The following is a 20,569-nucleotide window of genomic DNA, read 5'->3' as shown; positions in this document are numbered from 1 at the left end:
TGATTTTGGGATCTATTTACCAGCAGAGTTTTACTGATTTGACTGTTTCTTCTCACATCTCTACATAAAACAAGACTGCATCAACCTAGATAGAGCTCACATTGATGGACAGTGTCAGTAGTTTGAAAATTGTAGGGTTACAGAAATAGGAACACGCAGTTAAGACAAGACAAAAGAAAAATCCATGGTTAGATAAGTGTCTCCATAGTAAGATTTAGCATACTTTACCTTTCTTGAGTGTCTATTAAAAAATGACAATAATAAAAAAGACACACACGTGTGGCCTAACAGACATCAGAGGTTGATACTGGCCACAGTGCTAAAGAACTGCATGCTTGGTTCCTCCCTTAGCAGTATTTTGTTAAAAAATAATATTCTGAATTCCGTTAAGCTTTTGGAACGCCCTACCCCTGAAGAATTGTGTTACAGGCTGCCTAGCCCTGCTTTATTCTCTGTCCTTTCCCAACAGCATCACTCTGGGTCTGCTGCATGCTTTTTCATATCTCTTTCAGGCTACTGCTGTTACTAATTTTCCAAGCCAAATACACCATTTGTGATTAGTGCTCTCCACTTCCCATCTTGACTCTTTGTAAAGATCCTGTACAATGAACTGCTTCTATCCTTTTTGATCAAAAGACAGGAAAAAAATCCCATGTAACAACGTGTTTTCTTTTTAAGCTGCTTGGCAATAGCACACAAGAGTACTTGCCTTCTAAGCTTTGCTTTCTGCAGATGTTTTCTCTGGAGCCTTGTTCCTCCGTTACCTTTCCCTTTCACCAGTCCTGTCCCAGACTTGAAACCCATGCAACCTTTTAAAATTCATTTTCCTTCAAGTCTTTGACACCCTTGCCTTTTAATGTTGATAGACATACTTTTTTTTGCCCCTTCCCTTCTTGGCTGCACTAAATGTTACTAGAATAGAATCTCCTACATGTCATTCATGACTTAATATAATCTTTGCTGCTCTCCCATTGGGTGACCGGCCTCTCAGTGTGCTTTGGCCATTGTTGCTCTGTCTGGTATCAACAATGTATTTTGCATACAAGGTATAGAAGCCAAAGATACTTGCTTTCCAGCACAGCAGAGAAAAACATCAGCCAATTTATATTTTTAATACATGATGACTAGCTGGTAAGTTCTGATTTTGTTAATGAGATTATTACATCCCTGACCTGCATAACAAATTACTGAGGCTCAGAAGTACTGCTTGTCACTGCTCCTCTTTGAAAGAAACTCCAGAAGACAAAAAGCTCTTGACTTCACTTCAGCTGAACTATGGTTACGTGAAGATGGAAAGTCAGTTTGTCAGCAGGAAGGATGAAATGAAGAGTAGAAATTCTCCAACTAAAAGAAGGCGAAACAGAGCAGGGGCTTAAGAAACCATAACAAATGTTATCGTTAAAAGTGCCAGTAAAATGTTAACAGTCAAATACTCAGTTTTACTTCTGCTGACAGATGTTCTCACTGCTTTACCTGTCCTGCTGCCCTGCTTTTGCTTTTGGTTAGACATTCATTAGTTAATAACAGTGTTATGCATCCAAGCTAAAAAATGCCAGTATGAAAATTGGAATTTGCTACATAAAGGTAGTTTGTTTTCCTCATCTGCAAAAAGTGCAATGTCTTAAAACTGTATTCTCCCATTGGTACCATTTCTCCGAATCAGAATAATCTAAACACTAGGTAAATAGATGACTTCCACAACCTACATATGACTTAAATTTATTCCACTGAATAACAGCTGCGTGCAGCAGTTAGAACTTCACTATCAAGTACTATGACTCTGGAGCAAGTCACCTCTCCTGCCCGTTAGATTTTTTAGATATAAACAGGATTCATCTGTACCAGGTACAGTTGTATGACAGTATTGTTATCTTTCTGAACCTACACCAGGTGAACAAATAAGTGCCTGTTTTTACGTATTAGGTTCTTACAAAGTAGTAAACAGAAGTAGGCGTTTGTCTTCATGAAATACAAAATGTTGAGGCAAAGTTCCAAAGAAATTAAAGAGTTCCAACCAGTGTAATTCACATGTTGCTGCTTGTCCTACTTCCTAACTTCCAAAAGCAGTAAAATGGCAAAATTTCACTTATCCAAGAAACCCCCATTGGCTGTTAAACCTCTCTACAGCACCCGTAGCTTCTATTGACAAGTTTAAAGAGTGAATGTCTGAAGTACAATGCAGTATTTAATTAACTACTGGCCAATCAATAACTTTTTACTGAGACACGTTCCTATTATGCATTCAGGAAAGTTAGATAACCATCCATATGGGAGTGAGCAACAACACTGCATAATGGTTTTTACATTAACCATTTTTCAGATAAACATTCAGCTGTGCTATTTTCTCTAATACTCTGTAGTACCATGAGAAGAGGTATCTAAAGTATTGCAAGCAAGACTACTGTAAGAATGAGGAAAGAATAGGGCCTTTTAATCACACCTATTCCGTAGAAACATCAGTGAACACTGGGTTCTCATGTCTGGCTTAGAGGCAGGTCAGAGATAAAGTACTGTTACTACAAAAGTACTAGGCACCACAATGAATTTCTGGAAGGCTTGGCAATTTCCGAGTTGTGGGTTCGGTTGTGGTTGTTTTTAGGCTTTGGTTTTGTTTTTAAATGGAGGAAGTACAGTCCTTACTGTCCTCACTGCTCCTCTGTGCTAAAATGTTCATCCTGGTTTTAAAAGATAATTCTCATCTTGGTGTTAAGAAGGTCAGCTGCTTTTCAACTAAGTGCCACTAGTGCTAGCGTAAGTTGCACTGATTTAGTCCATCACCCCTTGGCAAACTGGTCTGTTTGGTCTGGACAGCTAAAAACATTCCACACGACTTGATTTTTTTAATCTAAAAATTTGTTCTACTGTCTCAAGTTACTTTCTGTAAATAATAAGCAACACTGATGAAATACAAAAAGCTGAAGATTTGTAAAGCAGAATCAACGGTGGTGTGCCCACATCTGTGTTACATTAAACATGCACTCAACAGATTTGCTGATTCTTTTTTAATAAGCACACAAAGGCAATACAAGACAGAAATGCCCTCACGTCTACTAGTCACAGCAGGGAAGAGTGCTGCTGAATGAAGACACAAAGAGATTGGAAATGGTGTCAGAAGGTTGAGGCACACACTCCAGTTCTTCACTGTTCAGACAAAGCTGAACACTGGAGAATCTCATTTCAGATGACTGTATGCACACTAAAAACAGTTAACAGTGTTAATTGGTTGGCTTTTGCTTAACAGTTCACAGAATTCTTGTGATTCAGTTGACCAGTTTTAAGCCAGAAGTTTTGTAATCAAACAGATCACCAACCCCACTGATGTAAGGAAGTTGTTCAGGTATGAGTGGTGATCATTACTTGCCAACTTACATTGAAAAAACTCTTCAAGAGACATGTGTTTTACAGAATTACTTATCCTTGTTCATTCACTACATGTTCACCCATCAGGTTTACCTTATCAGGTACATAGATGTGATTCTTGCTGAGGTGCATAAGTATACAGTGTTTTTGAGAACAGTAACTGTTACTCATCTTTGAGTGTCTTTTAGACTTAAAAAAATCTCCTTGAAGTGTACCTAGATTGCTTCCACAAAAACATTAAAAAAATAAAAAAATCAGAAGATATCAAACGTTGTACATCAACAGATGATAGTCTGTGAAAACAAAACATTGCACTTCTAAAATTATATGCAAATTTACATCTTTCAGATTCCTCAGTATCACACCCAGAATAATTACTCAGAATAAAACAACTTTAGGAAATTTAGCAACTTCTCCTGATAGAAAAACAGCAACAAGGAAAAACCCTATGACTGACACAGTAATCACTACAACTTTTCATTTGAAATGTGTATCTGTGGAATTTCTGATCTGTCTTCTTGGTAAGCGAGCAGCACTGGCAACTACAAATCTGTCCAAAAAGCCCAACTCGAGCATGTGTACAGATTTTGATCTATAATGGGAAGAGTGCAAGGCCACCCCAGTTCCTGCACAGACACCAGTGCAAGGAGATGCCATGCTGGCATCCGAAACCAGTATGACCATCCTCAGTAAAGGAGGGTCTTTACAGAGACTTCACCTGCTGTACTGCCTGCCTGTCACCAAGACCCCAGGTCCATTCTCGCTGACAAACACTGGCGTGCAAATTAGCCATGTAAGTCCTCCAGAGAGATGTCTCTGGCCACAGGGCTCTCCCCCACGCGCTCGAGTAACAATTCTCTTCAGCTAGACCTAGTTCTTGCTGCCAAAACTTCCAGCAACTGTCATCAGCGTGTCGCATTCATAAAGGTGTTCCAATTTAACAAGCTCATCATTCCAACCCATTTAAAGCAGTAACTTACTGGTTCTGGTATAGCTCAAATTCTGTCAGTGTTTCCATTGTAAACTTGTTTTTTCAGGTTTGCATAAAGTTTATTGATAAAAGTCTGCTCTGGGCTGTAACTTGGCACACTGACTTTCAGCCTGGGAACAATTTTTATCCCCTTGAAATAATTATAAAACAACCTTAGTTCAAACAAAGGAAAATTGGCAGGTAATATAAGCCTATGAAACAATTCAATTGCTGCTAGTATTTTGAAGAAATAATATCAAACCTGTTACTTACTTGGCTCTGGAAAAAGTCTGCTTCATAAATACAAGGCTTTGTCTAGGGAGGCTTTAGTGCATTTCAGACATTAAGAAGTGACCTAATCTGATAAATTCAAGGAGGAATAGCCTTACATATTCTATCATAAAATATGCCACAACTAAAATACCTGCTAGAGTTGCTCAAGTTCAATACTGAATTGCACCTGCAGCCTTCCATAAGTATCATCATCCCACACACCCAGTTTCCACAAAACACAGAACGAAGACAGTACTTGGCTCATAGACATGTAATGGGAGGACACAGTGTAAAGCATACCCCGAAGTGCTGGAATGAATTAAATGCTAAATAAACAATGTATACCTTAAAAATTAACCTAAAAGTTCAGCCATCATGGCCACAAACTACAGATGATGCAGTCGTACCACAGGATCATAAGGATTAACAAATGAAAACAAACATACGCCATTTCTGATATGGTCTATATTTTGTATCGCACCTTTGCAAAATACTAAAAATCCATTATTTCCATGATTCTTTCCTCACTGATGTAACTTTGAACTTTGTTTCAAATGTTGAACCCTTGCAATAAGCAGGAATGTCCCCTGGCATTTACTGAGCATAAAGGGACAGACAGCATTATTTTTCATGTGCTAGTTCTCTGCGTCTAAGATGAAATGACTTGGGGCTAATTTCAGAAAAATCTATGGCAATCTAGATTTCGTGTTCCGTTGTGACTCTACTGGCAGAAGGTGATGCTGTGTTTCAAAGGGTAACACACTTTGGGGGTGCAGTTCCCAACAGGCAGATAATTTTTTGAAGACTGGATGCCTGAACCCAGAGATCTGGCACAGCTCTGTGATGGAATTCATTCACCGATTCAGAGACAGATGCTTTTAAGGTGTGTTAAAAATGCACACGCAGTGCAGTCAGTCTGAGTGTTGGATTTGGCATTAGAATGTCTCAGTTAGATGCAAGAATGTGTAAAATCATGAGCCAGACAGCTCCCTGCTGACTGCATATCTGAGGAAGCTTATATGCACCGTTTATTCCAGCAAATGCATGGAATATATTGTGCTTGTTAAATGTGTTCCCAAAATGCTAGTTTCAGGCAGAAACATGCAAATAAATGGTGCCTAGGGTTAAAACCTCCCACTTACAGTCAAATCCCTCCTCTTTTGAGGGATCTACCAGCTCAGATGCTGCAGACCTTTATCTGACCCAGTATACTTCTAGGAGAACTACAGCATGCTGAAGAAGCAACCGTTTATCATGTAGGCCATTCCTGCCAACTTCTTGGAGATGTAGCTCTTCTCCCCCCTTCCCCTTTCTTTTGTATACAAGGTCAAAACAAAATTGAAAACTATTCATTGGGTTTATGATTGTATACAACCTCTTCAGGCTCCAAGTTCAAAAGGAAGTGAGAAGAGCTTAATTAGGACAAGATTCACTTCAAAACCAGCAGAGCAGCAGATGTACTCACCAAAATGGCACATTCTTATGACATCTATATTACAAATCCAAGATCTGCATAAGGTGGGTGTGCTTGCATACTAAACAACAGCATGGCACTTACACCAGTCATACTCTGTGCATCAAGCAGTGTTCAACCTTCAGCACTTGCTCCACTTCTGACTATAATAGCTGTGCAGCAAACGAACAGTTTTTCAAGCACTTTGATATCATCCAGCTTTAGAAGTTAACAAAATTTAACACTGCTATCTCAGTTTCCAGTTTCTCCCAGAGTCTTCCTGTACTGATCACTGGGTGATGACTAGAGTTGTCACCTTAAAGTTTCTTGTCTCTCAAATGTGTTGAAAAATGCTTCCATTCACCTTCTGGTTCAATGTAAAAGATACGGTTCTTAGCAGGGATTTCTTGCAAACACCTATCTGAAAAACATGAACTGAACATGCCTTAGTGAAGATTAAAGAGCCCAGGGCCATAAAGTTACTCTGCCTCAGAGCACATTGCGAGGTCTTAAAACTTCTGAATACAGTCTGCTGACAGGCAGGGCAGTGCAGTAGACGGAGCATTAGTCTTATTTCTGTGCTCATGTTTATAATGGTCCCATCAAAAACCATCAGTGCTGGCCAAGCAATGGCCATCTGTTGTAAATGCAAACATGGTCGCTGTATTTAAGTGTAACAGAAACGTCTCCATATTGTACCCCTACCTTTCCGGGAAAGCAAATCCACTTCGGGGAAGAAAGCAAAGCAGGGGCCCCTGCCCAGCACCAGGACATTAACTGCTAGGTGTGCATGAAGAGCTGTGTGAAATGAACTGTGATGACTGTACGTGTTTTCTCTTCAGACCCTCCTTTATATACTTTTCTGTTAGTACAACTAGGGCTGCAACAGGCACGGCGAAGTCTTCTAGCACAAACTTCACCTAACGAAAAGCTACTCATTGATTTTTCAATTTAGCAGTTGCAAGAACAATTCACATCAACTGGCTGTACTTACAAAACTGATAAAGAGAGTTCCACATGTTAACAGCAACATTAGGTGAAAAAATTATCTATAAAAATACCAGCCACATGCTAAATGAGGTGACATCAAGGCAATAAATAGCTCCATCTGTATGAAAGAGTTTGTAGAACAACCCAGAAGACATCTCTGAACAAAAAAGTAACTATGGATAAAGTAGTACTGCAAAAAAAAGTGGGCTGGAGGATTTTTTTGTTTAAGGAAAAAAAAAAAATCAGTTTTACATATTTTTCTCCCATCACTTTATAAATCTGCTGCACATTAGAAATCAGACACACGTGTATTTTTTCCAACTAAAGAAAGTTGAAGGTTTACATTTTTAACAGCAATGTGACTATTTCTGAATGGCAGCAGTATATATTACATGCAGTGTGAGAGGGTTAAACAGGACAGCCTCAACTCTTTATAAACTTTTGCCCTCTGGATATGTACTCATTGGCTGCTGTACAAGACTTGAGCTGTATTACACGCCTTAACGATATGGTTCAACTGTCGGTCAGGCTCGGGGCCTGGCAATAGGCCAGACCGCAATCAATGGGACACAAACCTCCCCCTTTCAGATCATCACGAAGGCTCATATTATCTCCTTTTTGTCGTGCTGGTTAAATTTATGGAGCAGAACCCCGAAGCTGCATTCCTTGGCTTGGGCCGGCCCACGCGGGCCTCCCTTTGTTTGGTACTGTAAGCGAGGCGTGCTTTGGAGGATTGCAGGGTTGTTAGTTCAGGCACTGACTGTTTGCTCATGACTGAAATGAAAAGAGTTCAGTGGAAGGGCAAAAGGACAGCACAAGTGTAAAACCCCATCCCAGCAGGCCCTGGGCTCCCATCTACAGACTCCGGACTAGGACTGCACAGAAAACCTCGCCGTTAATGACAAAGGAAAAAAATCTGTCTAATAACAGGTAAACAGCCGAGCAGTACGTTCGCACATACCTTGCCGCAAGGTCCCTTGCTTTCAAGTAAGCCTGTAATTACCACATAAATATGAACCTCAACTAATCTGGCTTAAAACACTGCTTAGAAGTGGTATTAGTTTTAAAGCAATGGTGTATCTTTTAATTTGAAAATAAAACCTGTCAGTACAAACAGTACTACCTGTCCAGCTGCATGGTTTAATATTTCTACCATTTTAAACCTGCGGAGTAACCCCAGAGAACCTGATGCTGTGATATTTATGCTTGGGAGGAGGACCTAACAAGTAATTCTAGTAAGGCACAAAACTACTGGAAAAACAGTATCTAGAAAGAATTTTCATTTTGTATATATAACGGGCACTTCCTACATCTTTGTATCTGGTCTCAGAATGGCTAAAAGTCCACTTTTGGGTATGCGGGTATGCTCAGATACTCTCTACCCAAAGCTTTATTACTGTGGTAATTAAAGACCACTTCTTGATACGGGTCACGAAATCAAGGATGTAAAGACACCTTTAACGTGATCTCAAGGCAAAACCATGTGGAGTGAAAGCAAATGGAAAGACAACTTGAAAGACAGTATTCCGAATACGCACAGGAAAATAAATACATACACGGAAAACCACCAGGACTCTTAATGATTAGGCATGTAATATAAAGTACCCACGTACTCATTCTTCGGTACAGAAAATACCTGTGCTTACCTTCATCGCTATTAAGACTAGTAAAAGTTATTCCCAGAAAGCTGCCCTAGACCTACTGTACCAGACTTCACCCCTTTGGCACAACAAGCAGATGTTTCAGGACATGAGGTCATACAGCCACTGCATTGGCGAGCAGTTCATGCTATTTGTGCTTTAGAAATAAGTAAATAAATGCTATATTCCTATTGCACTACACCAGTTTCATCTTTCCTACTATTTTTATGAACTGAAAATACTAGTAAGAGGGCCAAAAGATATTATAAAAACCCCCAGAATGTGTATTAAATTTTTTTGAATTCTGGGGATCAAGTCTGACTGGTTTAACGCAGTCTGATGATTTGTCCTGGTACATTCCAACAGACACGTCTGTTTTGAATAAAGCTTTTGTTCGTTTCTGGTGCGCGTACGCTTTCAACTTATCCCACCTAATTCTAAGCAAGTAGATTTGTGAATGGAAATTGTGAATACTTTATTGCCTGGTCTTCGATGACTCTTTAGTTTGTTCTGCTGATGCTAACACATGAATGTAATTTTTTACTTTTTCAAAGTCTCTCCAATTCCATTCTAGGCCATACCATTGCAGACTAGTTACATCTGCAGCTCTCTGTAATTGTTTCAACCCAAGAAAACTATTACATAGAATACACTGAAACAGCAGCAGCATTTAGCAGAGTGTTTTCTGAGTAAGAAAGGATCTAAAAAACACATGAATACCAGAAAACAGGAAACGTACAACATGGTAAAAGGTGTTCCTTCTACTTTTTGGCCTTGGTGTCCAAAAGCTTTTGCTGAAATATAATTAGACAAAACATGCAGGCTCTAGAAATACAAGTATTTCCTAAGGAAATAAAATTTTCCTTTTAGTTAATAGCTAAATACTATGAAGCAGGCACACAGTATAAGAATTCCATTTTGTGGAGCAAATGCAGTCCTCTTAATTGTTACGTAAAGTGTAAGTAGTAGAATAAATCTGGTAAATCCAACAAAGGATTTATCAGCTCTTTTCAGAAGGAAATTCGTAACTGCTTCTATTTCTCACAGACTATGCGAGGCCTACACGACCGTGAACGTTAGTTACCTACTGCAAATGTCTGCCTGTCCCAACAAGATCTTAGCAGCTTCCCCATGCCTTCAGAAGTGTTGCATTTGGAAGTGAGCAAGTGGTGTACCCATGATGTCCTTGTTCAGCCATCTCTCTTTTTGTACCAGACTAGCCTAATACAACATAATGCCTCTTCCTCACAAACTTGCACCACCTTTTCCAAACCAGTTACTGTACGCAATGAAATTGAGCTTAATCTGGTTTCTGTTCTGAACCCAGCCGTAGCAGCAGTCTTTTGTTTAATGCAAAACCTGTGCAAGTTTCTCTCCATGCAGTACCATTTAACCACTGATGCAAACACACGCCTCTAGTTGTAACTTACCAAGGCACTAGTAAGTATTTTGGGTTTGTGGAGACTATCACAGTAAGAACTCTGTATTCATTCATCTTTTTGAAATTATTTGTTGCTAATAATGAATGGACATTTAAAGAAAAACGTAATTCCACATTTTGTGCTTGGCTAACTACTCAGCATTATTCGCTTTAACGCTTTCCATTTTCACTCCTCTGTCCTCCCCTCGCAACATTCCCTTCCAGTGCCTCTGTCCTTTTCTGTCCCTTAACCAAGTCTGAATGCATCCAGGCTATCTTTCTGCCCGCAAGTGTCAAGTTAAACACTAATATTTTAGTGGAAAGTCTTTTACTTAAAAAATAGAAGCTGGTGTTTAGAATGACAGGTCAGTCCCTCATAAAGTCTCCCTTTTTCACGTTAACAGACGTTACCAATGGTGAACCCAGTGACCACAGAGTTTTAAACTAGGCTTTTCTTCAGTTTTAACAGTAGGAATACATTCTGTCATGGGAAAGCAAAAAGGCTTTAAACAAAAGGAGTTACACAAGTTTTAACTAAAGGTTTAGCACTCCCTCTTGGAATTTAAACCATCTACAACTTCTTTGCTAATGTGTAGGGTGCATAAAAAAACAGAAGTAAAATGCAAAGGGGAGCTCTAATGAACAGCCTCAGCAACCGTAACCCTTGGCCTTCAAAAAGTGTCTTTTTACAAATACGCAAGCTGTTTGTTTCAGGTTTTCCTATCTCAGACCCTGCTACTCAAAGTCTAACTCATAAGCTCCAAAGGCCAATCAGATGTAATATGTGTAAAATGTAAGACCTGTATGATTAAACATTGCCTAATGCAAGCCAGTAATTGCTTATTTTTTTCTAAAATCTGTTGCTTAAAAACATTCATATACAGCAGATGTGAAAGTAACCACATGTATACAGTATTAATGAAGTATTATGTTGCTGCTGTAGGTCCAAACACTGTGGGTTTTTTCTTCCACTCTTTCCAGATAGTTAAATTGAGTCAAGTTCAAAAAAAGGTGACAGAGACAACCAACTGTAAAGACAACTGATTAACCAAATGTTCCAAATATAAATGGTATCTAGTAATGCAGATACCTAGCAATAACCTCCTGGAAACGGTATTCAGACATAAAGCAAGGTATTTGCAGTAATGCATAAAAAGGCATTATAGTTCAGTTTTACAGCAGGTACCGATTTATGTCCATTCAACCCTCTAAAAAGGAAATGGAGAGGGATATGTTAGTGCAGAGTTTGGATTCTCCAAGTCATCTGGACTTCTCTTGGGTGCTAAGCAGCTAACAGTGCTTTCCTACAGTGAACAATGTATTATTCTGGAAATTGTGACATTATTATACTTGCGGCTCTAGAATTACAGACTGCAATAAAATATGATTAAGCAAACTGAATGTTTTAAAGGTTCATCTTTTACTATATCCTGTGGATTATGAAAATCACAGAAACTACATGCATCAGAGTTATCTCCTTCAACTATGCATAGCAAATTCTGCTTTGTTGTGGAGAATAGAGGCTGTGCTCCCAAGTAATTGTCCTTCAGCGGGAAGGCAAAGGGAAAAAGCTGTGAGATGCCCAGCCTGTCAGTCCTGGAGGAGGGCATGAAAAAAACAAGAAAAGAAAAAAAATCTGTCCCTGCCCATATTTCTTTCTAACACACAGAAGGTCTTGGGCTTAACTCTACTATACTTTATTTCTTAAGTCAGATCACTTTGCAAATTATATTTTTATTTCTTGAAATAGTAAGTTTTATTAATTAAAGACTGACTTCTTTAGGATTAGTCACTGTATGAGTACGTAGAGATTCAGAAGTGCAGTGAAGCGTGGGATGGCAGCGCACTCCATCCTCAATTCTCATGATTTCAGGCACTCCGGAAGAGTAACCACATGCCTCAACTGCTTGAATTCCTGCCACAGAGCTTTAAAGGGAAGTAGACTGGTGAAGCGAATATGCAAAGCAATCTTGACAGGATTCCACTCACAGTCAAATATAATCATTACTTGAGACTTTTCTGACAAAAAGCCCTATTAGTTTGTTGATGTACAGCATGCAAGACATTTCTGTGTAGTCTAGGAAAGACTGCACTTTTTTGTAATCTCAGTCATTCCTTTGGAAAATAATTCTGGGTAAGGGCAAGAAAAAAAAAAAAATCATTCTTGCAGAAAGCTGTAGAAAAGAAAACCATAGTCACAACTACAAGCCAGAAGCGTCTCATGGCAGTAAGAAGCACTCTTTGAATAGGCAAAAGGAACAGATAACCATTTTCTGTTAATTCTTAAGGGTAGCTTCACTTATTTAGAAATCATTTTAGGTCTTAGATGGTGGATTATTGTCTCTTTCTAGTTAAGAAACTAAAATAGCTGAGGTGCATTTTCAGGAAAAAACCTAAGGTTTCAAGATGAAATTATCCATACTGAAGAGGTACAGGGCTGCAGTTTGAAAGACCTACTCCCCCCCTCCCCCAAAATCTACATTCACTTACTCAACAAGCAAGAGTAGACATCTGAAGAACAGAACAGGATCTCCAGCAGAACTACACAAAGTTACCAGTGGTAAATTAACACCTGACAGAAGAATACTGAGCAGGTGAGACTGGTAACAGAAAATGATTAATGCAAGAAGTGTCTGCTGAGGTGCTGCAAAATGTGTGGGCACAAAACCAGGCTTACTTAACTTCAAGGATCTAGTAAAAGCAGCATGTAAAATTATATTTGGAGAGGACAAACTAAGAGGCGTTTAAAACTCCAGTGAGGACAGTGAAGTACTAAAGAACCTGAAGAGGTCAGAAATATGGCAGGAAATGAAATGGGATTCAACCTAGAAAATTGCAACCTGGTTCATCTGGGGAAAAATAATCCAGAACACAAATATTAAATGACGAGGAGATATTTGCAAAGCAGTAAAATAAAACAAAACATAAAAAAAAGCCCTCTTGGGGGAAAACAGCAAGCAGAAAACTGGATATCAATTTGCAATGCGATATGGCAGTAAAACCAGCCAACACAATTTTGGATGACTTGCAGAGCACAGCTTGTCACAGAACAGGAATATGACGGTCCTTCTTCACACAATACTGATGGGAACTTACAGACTGGGGGGATTTCAAAGTAACTCAACAACTGCAATGGAAGAATCTGGATAAACTAATGACAGAAGAATGTAAACCCATAAAATCAAGTTCAGCAGTGACTGAAGATGGGAGGTAGGGCTAACACTGAGGAAACCCAATGTGTACAACCATTTAACAGGGTGCCACAGGAGTAAAATGGACGAATGTGCTCAAAAGAAAACAGATCATCTGAGAAAACAGTTCATTATAAAGACCTGTTAACCCACTGGGAAAAAAGAGGAAAGAGGATATGAAGGAAATCACACTGCCCAAGCCATTTACAGATTAGACCAATAAATCAGCTAAACTGTCCTGTATGCAACACTTCAAGATTTACACAACACAATGAATACTAGCCAATAAATACATTTTCTCTCTGGCTTCTAGGGAGATCTTCAGAAGGGCCTACCAGGAGAAGAATAACGTCTCGTTCACCAGAGTCATGGCCCATATGTGACTGACATCACTGTAAGGATTCTTTAAGTCAGATCTAGATCAAGTCCAAGGTCAGTTCAAAATCTGGGACACATACAGAGGTGTTAAGGTGCAGGCAATATTTATGTTTAGAACTTGAGAACCTGGAGAATATGCTCTTTGCAGTATATTAGCTGAGTTGGCATTCCATACAATTAGGTACATATATTCTACTACCTCTTCTCAGTGTGATACTCATGCTCTCAAGTCTGCTGCTTTTGACCTTACAATCAAAATCATAGCTAAGAGAGAGATGGACACACAAAGGCAAAAAAAAAAAACCCCTAAAATTAAAATCACCTGCTGCTGACATTGTCTCAAACTTTGCAACCTCACTGCACGTTTCCAACTGATGGTGTGAAAGTGGTGAACAAAAGAACAACTAGCACAGGCTGCTTCTTTCCAAGTTAAGTACATTGAAAAGAATGAAATATTTACATAAGAATTTTCTGTGACCATTAATGGCTTGCCAATCTCCAACTATTCTTAACTAATACAGTCTAGTTCCCCAACAGAATTAGAATTGGGTAGGTCATGAAGTTACCTCCTTACTTCTAAGTTTCACATTGCAACTATCAGAAAAGAACAGAAATGCTTGCAGCAGCAGTTCAAGAATAATCTTAAACTTGCACTGACCTGGCAGAAGCCTGAGAGCAAGCCATAATAGCAGTTTCCTGCACTACTTGTTAAGTTAGACACACATCTAAATATAAATGTTCTTTATTTGTGCTGCACTAGGACTTAAAACACGTTTCCAGGAGAGAGCTCTCCAAGCACAGAGACATAACAGCTTTCCTGTTTTGAACTGGTCTTTAAGACTTTTGGCAGAATATGACAAATATGGAAATAATCAGAACTCTTGTATGTGACACTACAGTACTTGGAACACATAAAAACCACTCAAAAAAAGGTATCAAGTCACAGGCATTAACTGTTTATAAATTAGATGTATGCTGCATTGTCAACAACTATTTTACGCTCTCCTCTGCATTAAAGTTTAGAAGTATTAAGGCAGCTTTATTAATGAATAACAAGCATAATGAATTATATGATTACATAATAAGTTGTAAGATTAGCTTTGAAAAGTCCAGCTTAAAGTCCGATTAAAAAAAATATTTTCTTGTACTTTAAACATATCACCTTTTAAACTACCACCATAAGCTATAAAGCCATCGCCTGCATCTCAGCCATGTTAGTTTGGCTCCATGTTCCAAATGCGTGGTTTGTGCTAGCTGCAGGAGTCCCAATACAAATCAGTACATTTTGAAGCCAAAAGCGACTTCCGTCCATGTAACATGATCACAGTAATGCAAGGTACAGAGTCTTCCTCAGTGTTCTATTCAGTTCAGTAACTTTGCTGGAATTAGACTATGCCTTTTAGGAAAACCTACAACCTCAATTACGATTCTTCATCTCGCTTAAAACTGATCCAATGGTGAAAGTCAGGCGCAGCTTAAATTCAGGGCTTTTAAAATATTCAACCATGTAATTAGAGAACTGCAAGGGGCCTATAATTTATGGTTATGTATCATGCTATTTAAATGCAACTGTAATTAACTGGTTGACTCAACTTTGCACCACTACTGGAAACTTGCACATACACTGTCAGTCTCAAGATAAGGTCGAGGTGGCTCTTACCATGCTTATTAACTCACATTCTTCAATTGTTCACAACTACACTTGAGATCAGTTACTGCCATAAACTTACATTCATCAGGGTTAGCTGTTTTTGTGTATTTAGCTTGGGAGAGTCTACATGGCCCAGCATGCTTAAACAGAATATTCAACTGGAGCCAGCAACTTGCATTTGGAACACTGTTCTACTTTGATTCCAAACCACACATATTTGAACAGTTAACAAATGCGGCAGGGGGATATTGGTACACAGCAGTCTAAAAAATGTACAAATCCTTTGTTGTTGTTGTTTTGTTTTGTTTTTTTAATACCCCCCCAAAAGAACAATTTGGTTGCTTCATTATATAAGCACATAAAAATAAATCCCTTACCAAAGAAAACATGAGTGCAAGGTTGCTTATACGTGGTGGTGGTGTTTTTTGGGGGTTTTTCCCTCCTACATTGTCTACATATTCTCAAGTACATTTGTTTATCTAAAAAAAAAAGTTTTGATCAGATTTTGTAGACTGGAGAAGCATAGTAATTGAGAAAGGTTTTTCTTCCCCACCTTGTAGAAGGTTGCTGGGTCAAACTTTTTGCAGAGTGTGTGTAGACACTAAAATCATTTCAGAGTGCTTGTCTATGACAGTAGTATTTCAGAATCCCATGGAAGCAAAAAATCTGGTTCAGGTCATCTGTTTTACCCTCATCTCTTAGTTGACAGTTAACAAGTTAAAGGAAAGTATGTCACATAGGCAAACAGAAGCTAGAGATAAGGTTGGTTGGAGGCCCTCCCTTTCCCAGTTGCTCTCTAGTTTGTCAACTGTTGATAACATCATCGCTACTGTCTATAGGCTGTATCTCATAGAAGTATGTCAAAACATGAATTTTAAGTATATGTGTATCTTGAAACAAACTAGAATAAAACCACAGCTCAGCTAATAAGACAACTAACAGTATAGCCAGCTGTGTTTCTCCCCAGCTTTAAATAAATAAAGCAATCTGTACAGTCACAAAATTAAGACACATACAAGCAAAACAGTAGATGTGTTTTCTCAGGGATGCACTTAAGAGTTCTTATGTAATTCTGTGTATGCACATGTACTTACCAAATTGTAATCCCTGACCTCTGCGTTTTACAAATCAAGCTAAGTACCAGATACATAAGGTAGATACATGTAAACACTTCCATTCTCACAACAAAGTACACCTAGGTTCATTCTTCAAAGTTTCCTGCACCTCACTCACACTTCATCAAGCTCATTCTTTACTGAAACACTGATGGTAGACACTTCAGGATTCCAAGTGTGGCACAATAAAACACAGGAAATGGAAAAGCCAAATGGGAAGACAAAACCCAACATTTTGCAAACATTTTTCTCTAAGCTTTCTCACAATAAAATTTACTTAGGATTTTTTTGCACTTCTTCAGCATGCAGGATCTCACGTACATACAAAAGGACTTCTTGGCATAGCACTAGCGTATAAAGCAAACTCTTGGCCAGAAAAAGTAAAAAGAATCCTCTCTCGGAGCAGCGTTTTTAGAACTTAGCCCTTCCCTCTTCCACAGTCATAGTCAGTGCTAATGAACATTCATTTACTTTAAACATAATCATCATTATTTTGTAGAGACCACATTACGCTAGTAACTGAACACAGGAAGGAAGCCAAAGCATCTGTCCTCATGTGCTGACAATTCACATCCGCATATGTATGGGTAAACAAATAAGCATGTGGACCTAAGGGCATATATCCACACTTTATGTGAGAACTATTGTACCAAATGAAAATTAGAAGATAATGACACTATGTTGATGCCAGAACTCTTCAAACCTTTGAAGAGTTGTTTTTCTACACAGACATATGGAAGCTGGAGGTAGAGCAGGGAGAAGAACTCTTCCATTTCAACTCTGTGTAAGGATTCCATGGCAGAAGTTTAATCTCGTTACATATAGCCTTTTAAAAATTTTGCTTTAATCTAATGCTGAAGCTTAATAATTCCTGTTTTATGTTGTAGCTTTTCTGTGCAAATTTCACTCTTGTTATAGTATCAACAAATGCCATCTATTAAAGAAAAAGCAAACTGAATGAAATGGGCTACATCACTAATAATAGCTCATAGTAAATTTGATTAAATTATTGTTCCTTTGGGTAAGGAAAGATAATCAGATCAGAAATTGCAGCAGGCATTAATACACATTTTTACAGTATTATTGATCAGAAATATAAACTGCTTACTGACCTGGGGCCACTTAGAGTTGCAGTGTCCCTCACTGCCTGTGCAGTTTCCGATGCGAAATCCAGAGCTCCAGCCACAGGTTTGGTTACTGTGCCAACCAGCCCTTTCCCAAGGCCTGATATGAAACCACTGACACCTCCTTCAGTTTTCACACCTTCAACTGTTGAAGTTATTACACTTGTCAATCCTCCAATGATACCTAGCAAAGACAAGAACAGCAAAGTAGGCCAGAAGTATTGCCTCTCAAAATTGTAGAACCTTGTCACAGCCCATTCTGTCTGCCTAAATGATTTACTGTCAAGCTTGACAGAAATGTACTGTGCATTTAATAATACAAAACCTGTTTCAAAACTGATTATGATAGCAAGTAACTTTATACTTTGTATATGTAATATACATACACACACATATGCACAGACAATATCCCACAGAAAAAGATTTAATTCATTATTAAATATGTATTAAAAAAAAAAAATTTCCATAGTGTTTGATTTCCCAGCTGTATTTACACAAACAGTCCTCATCTCTTCCTGAGGTGAAGTGGTTACTTACAATGTGACAAAATTCTATTACCAGAAAAGCTTTTACAGTTTTGAGACAGAAGACAGGTAAGTGCATTTCTCCACTGGAAAAAGTCAATTATTTTAAACTAGCTTTGTGTGATTTTAACTGTGATGCTGCGAACAGACATTTCTGTGCCCGTTTCCATTGCTGAGAATCTGAATGCTCTGGAGAAATCAAGAACCTACTGAAGCTTCTACAGACTTGGAGTAGTTCGTTATTATCTGAGAACATGCTTTACAGATTTCACATCTCCACCGTAAGAAAAATCACAATTTTTAGTTAACTGGCTTGAGTACTCATTTAAAAACGCTTCCCACCATTTGGCTCATCAGCTTTTGGCAGCCAGGTGCTCTATTCAAGGTCTGTAATTAAAGTACAGAGCAGGCAGCATCTTAACTTCCAAACTCGAGAAGCACAAAGTATTTAGGGCAACCAAGTTGGTGAGGGGCCTGGAGCACAAGTCTTATGAGGAGCGGCTGAGGGAACTGGAGTTGTTTAGCCTGGAGAAAAGGAGGCTGAGGGGGAGACCTTATCGCGCTCTACAACCACCTGAAAGGAGGCTGTAGTGAGGTGGGTGTTGGTCTCTTCGGTCAGGTGGCTGGAGATAGGACAAGAGGAAATGGCCTCAGGTTGCGGCAAGGGAAGTTTAGGTTGGATATTAGGAAAAATTTCTTTACTGAAAGGGTTTTCAAGCATTGGAACAGGCTGCCCAGGGAAGTGGTGGAGTCACCATCCCTGGAGGTACTCAAAAAGTACGTAGACAAGGCACTTCAGAACACGGTTTAGTGGGCATGATTGATGGTTGGACTCGATGATCTTGAACGTCTTTTCCAACCTAAATGATTCGATGATTTCTATTTAAATCACTTCTCTTGAGTAACTATAGTTTATGGTTAATTCCTACATTTCAACAGATAGGATTTAACAGTTATTTGCTTTTTTGAAAAAAAAACAAAACAAACAAAAAAAAAAAAAACCAAACCCCAAACAAAACCAAAAACCAACCAAACCCTGAGTGGGAAGCATTTAAAAACTCAACAGAATTAAGACTAAAACAGTCCCGCTAATTACTGGATAATACAACACAATGAAGTGCTTTTATAATTGACTTTTCAGCAGACACACACATTTCAGATTTCCTGCATTTCTACCAACATAATTTGTATCAGACTTTACAGCACACTGGTGTGAGAGAAACCCCTCTCATGATCCATTTAAATACCTACAGTGTCTCTTTATGACAAAAGTCCAGCATAAAGACTTTTGCTCAGCACAGAAAAGATTGCTGTTTTAGTGAAAGCCACATTATCTTTACACAGGCTGCAACAGTTGCACTAAAAGAATGACATTTAAACAAACTGAGTCAAGATGATGCAAAATATAAATATTTGATTTAATCTTGGCTTGTATTGATTTAACTTTCTTCAACAGATAAATCATGAACTAAATTGATGTGAGATTCTGGCCAAATTAAGATTAGTCCACTGCCTTTTACACAAATTCATTCCTTTAGTTCATAGCAGACTTTAAAAAACCAAAACAAAACCACAAAACAACCCAACTGGTGAAATGTTACTTTAAACTGATTCTGAGGAAACTCAGGTTTCTGGAACTGAAAGCAATCACAAGAAAGCTACAATCCAGCCATACTCATTTTTATTTTAACGTCTGGCCCTCAAAAAGATTGTTTGCATGGGTATTTTATGCCTCTACAAAGAAAACAGAAGTTTTGCATGAACTTTCTTTGTAATTTCATTTTAATTTGTAAAAAAGCTTTTACTTAGAGTTACATGTGAAAAGACCTTATTCTTAAATGTAGTTTCTGTCAACTTAAAAACCAAACGACTCCCCCACCCTGACCTGCAAGCATTCAAATTTAAATATAAAGCCTGTGATAGCTCCACTTCCTTGGCTTCAAATAATCACCCAAGAGTAATACAAACTGTACTTTCAATGTGGTCATTACTTTTAAGAGACAGATGAGTTAAAATTGCAGCTAAGGGTTACCATGTGCAAGTCCATGGATTCCAGCTACAAGATGTTCTCCACTAGTTGCAGCGTGGTATCGAATGTATTCTCGTTCAGTCTGGTGTCTGTTATCCATCGTCTTTCCCAAACCATCTGACAAGGTCCCAGCGAACTGTAAGAGAGCAACTTTCTCTGTTATTAAAAGAACAAAAGGTGTTTCTCTTATGTAGATTTACTGAAGAAAACTCCCAGATTCTAGTTGTGAAATACAGATTCATACAACTCATTTTGTTACATGTACACAGTCACTCCAGCTTTTTTTGCCACGAAGAAAGCTCTGAAGCGCATTAACGTGTGCTTTCCATTGATGCAACTTAAATCCTGAGGTGACAGTCAAAAACCAAGGAGGTGCCCAACCGCAGTGGTCAAGCCAAAATAAATGAAGTCTGTGAAAGATGTACCAAAAGAAGTGCTAGTGACCCAACTG

The 20,569-nt window shown here is 38.6% G+C and overlaps 1 protein-coding gene across 10 annotated transcripts in view; it reads right to left on the bottom strand.

Annotated features, from left to right (window-relative positions):
- VPS13D (vacuolar protein sorting 13 homolog D) overlaps positions 1 to 20,569 on the bottom strand; it is a 110,788-nt gene that overhangs the window by 7,969 nt on the left and 82,250 nt on the right. For all 10 annotated transcript variants that reach the window (XM_030019211.2, XM_030019215.2, XM_030019212.2 and 7 more), the window contains 2 exons: positions 20,122 to 20,254; positions 17,554 to 17,749 (listed from right to left, as the gene is read on the bottom strand). In XM_030019211.2, the coding sequence (XP_029875071.1) occupies positions 17,554 to 17,749; positions 20,122 to 20,254 (329 nt within the window). The remainder of the gene's footprint in view (positions 1 to 17,553; positions 17,750 to 20,121; positions 20,255 to 20,569) is intronic.

The sequence above is a fragment of the Aquila chrysaetos genome, chromosome 6, assembly GCF_900496995.4.
Source record: "Aquila chrysaetos chrysaetos chromosome 6, bAquChr1.4, whole genome shotgun sequence".
In the NCBI taxonomy this organism is placed as follows: Eukaryota; Metazoa; Chordata; class Aves; order Accipitriformes; family Accipitridae; genus Aquila; species Aquila chrysaetos.
Note: the sequence above shows the minus strand (reverse complement) of the source record. Positions and strands in the feature narration are given on the sequence as shown.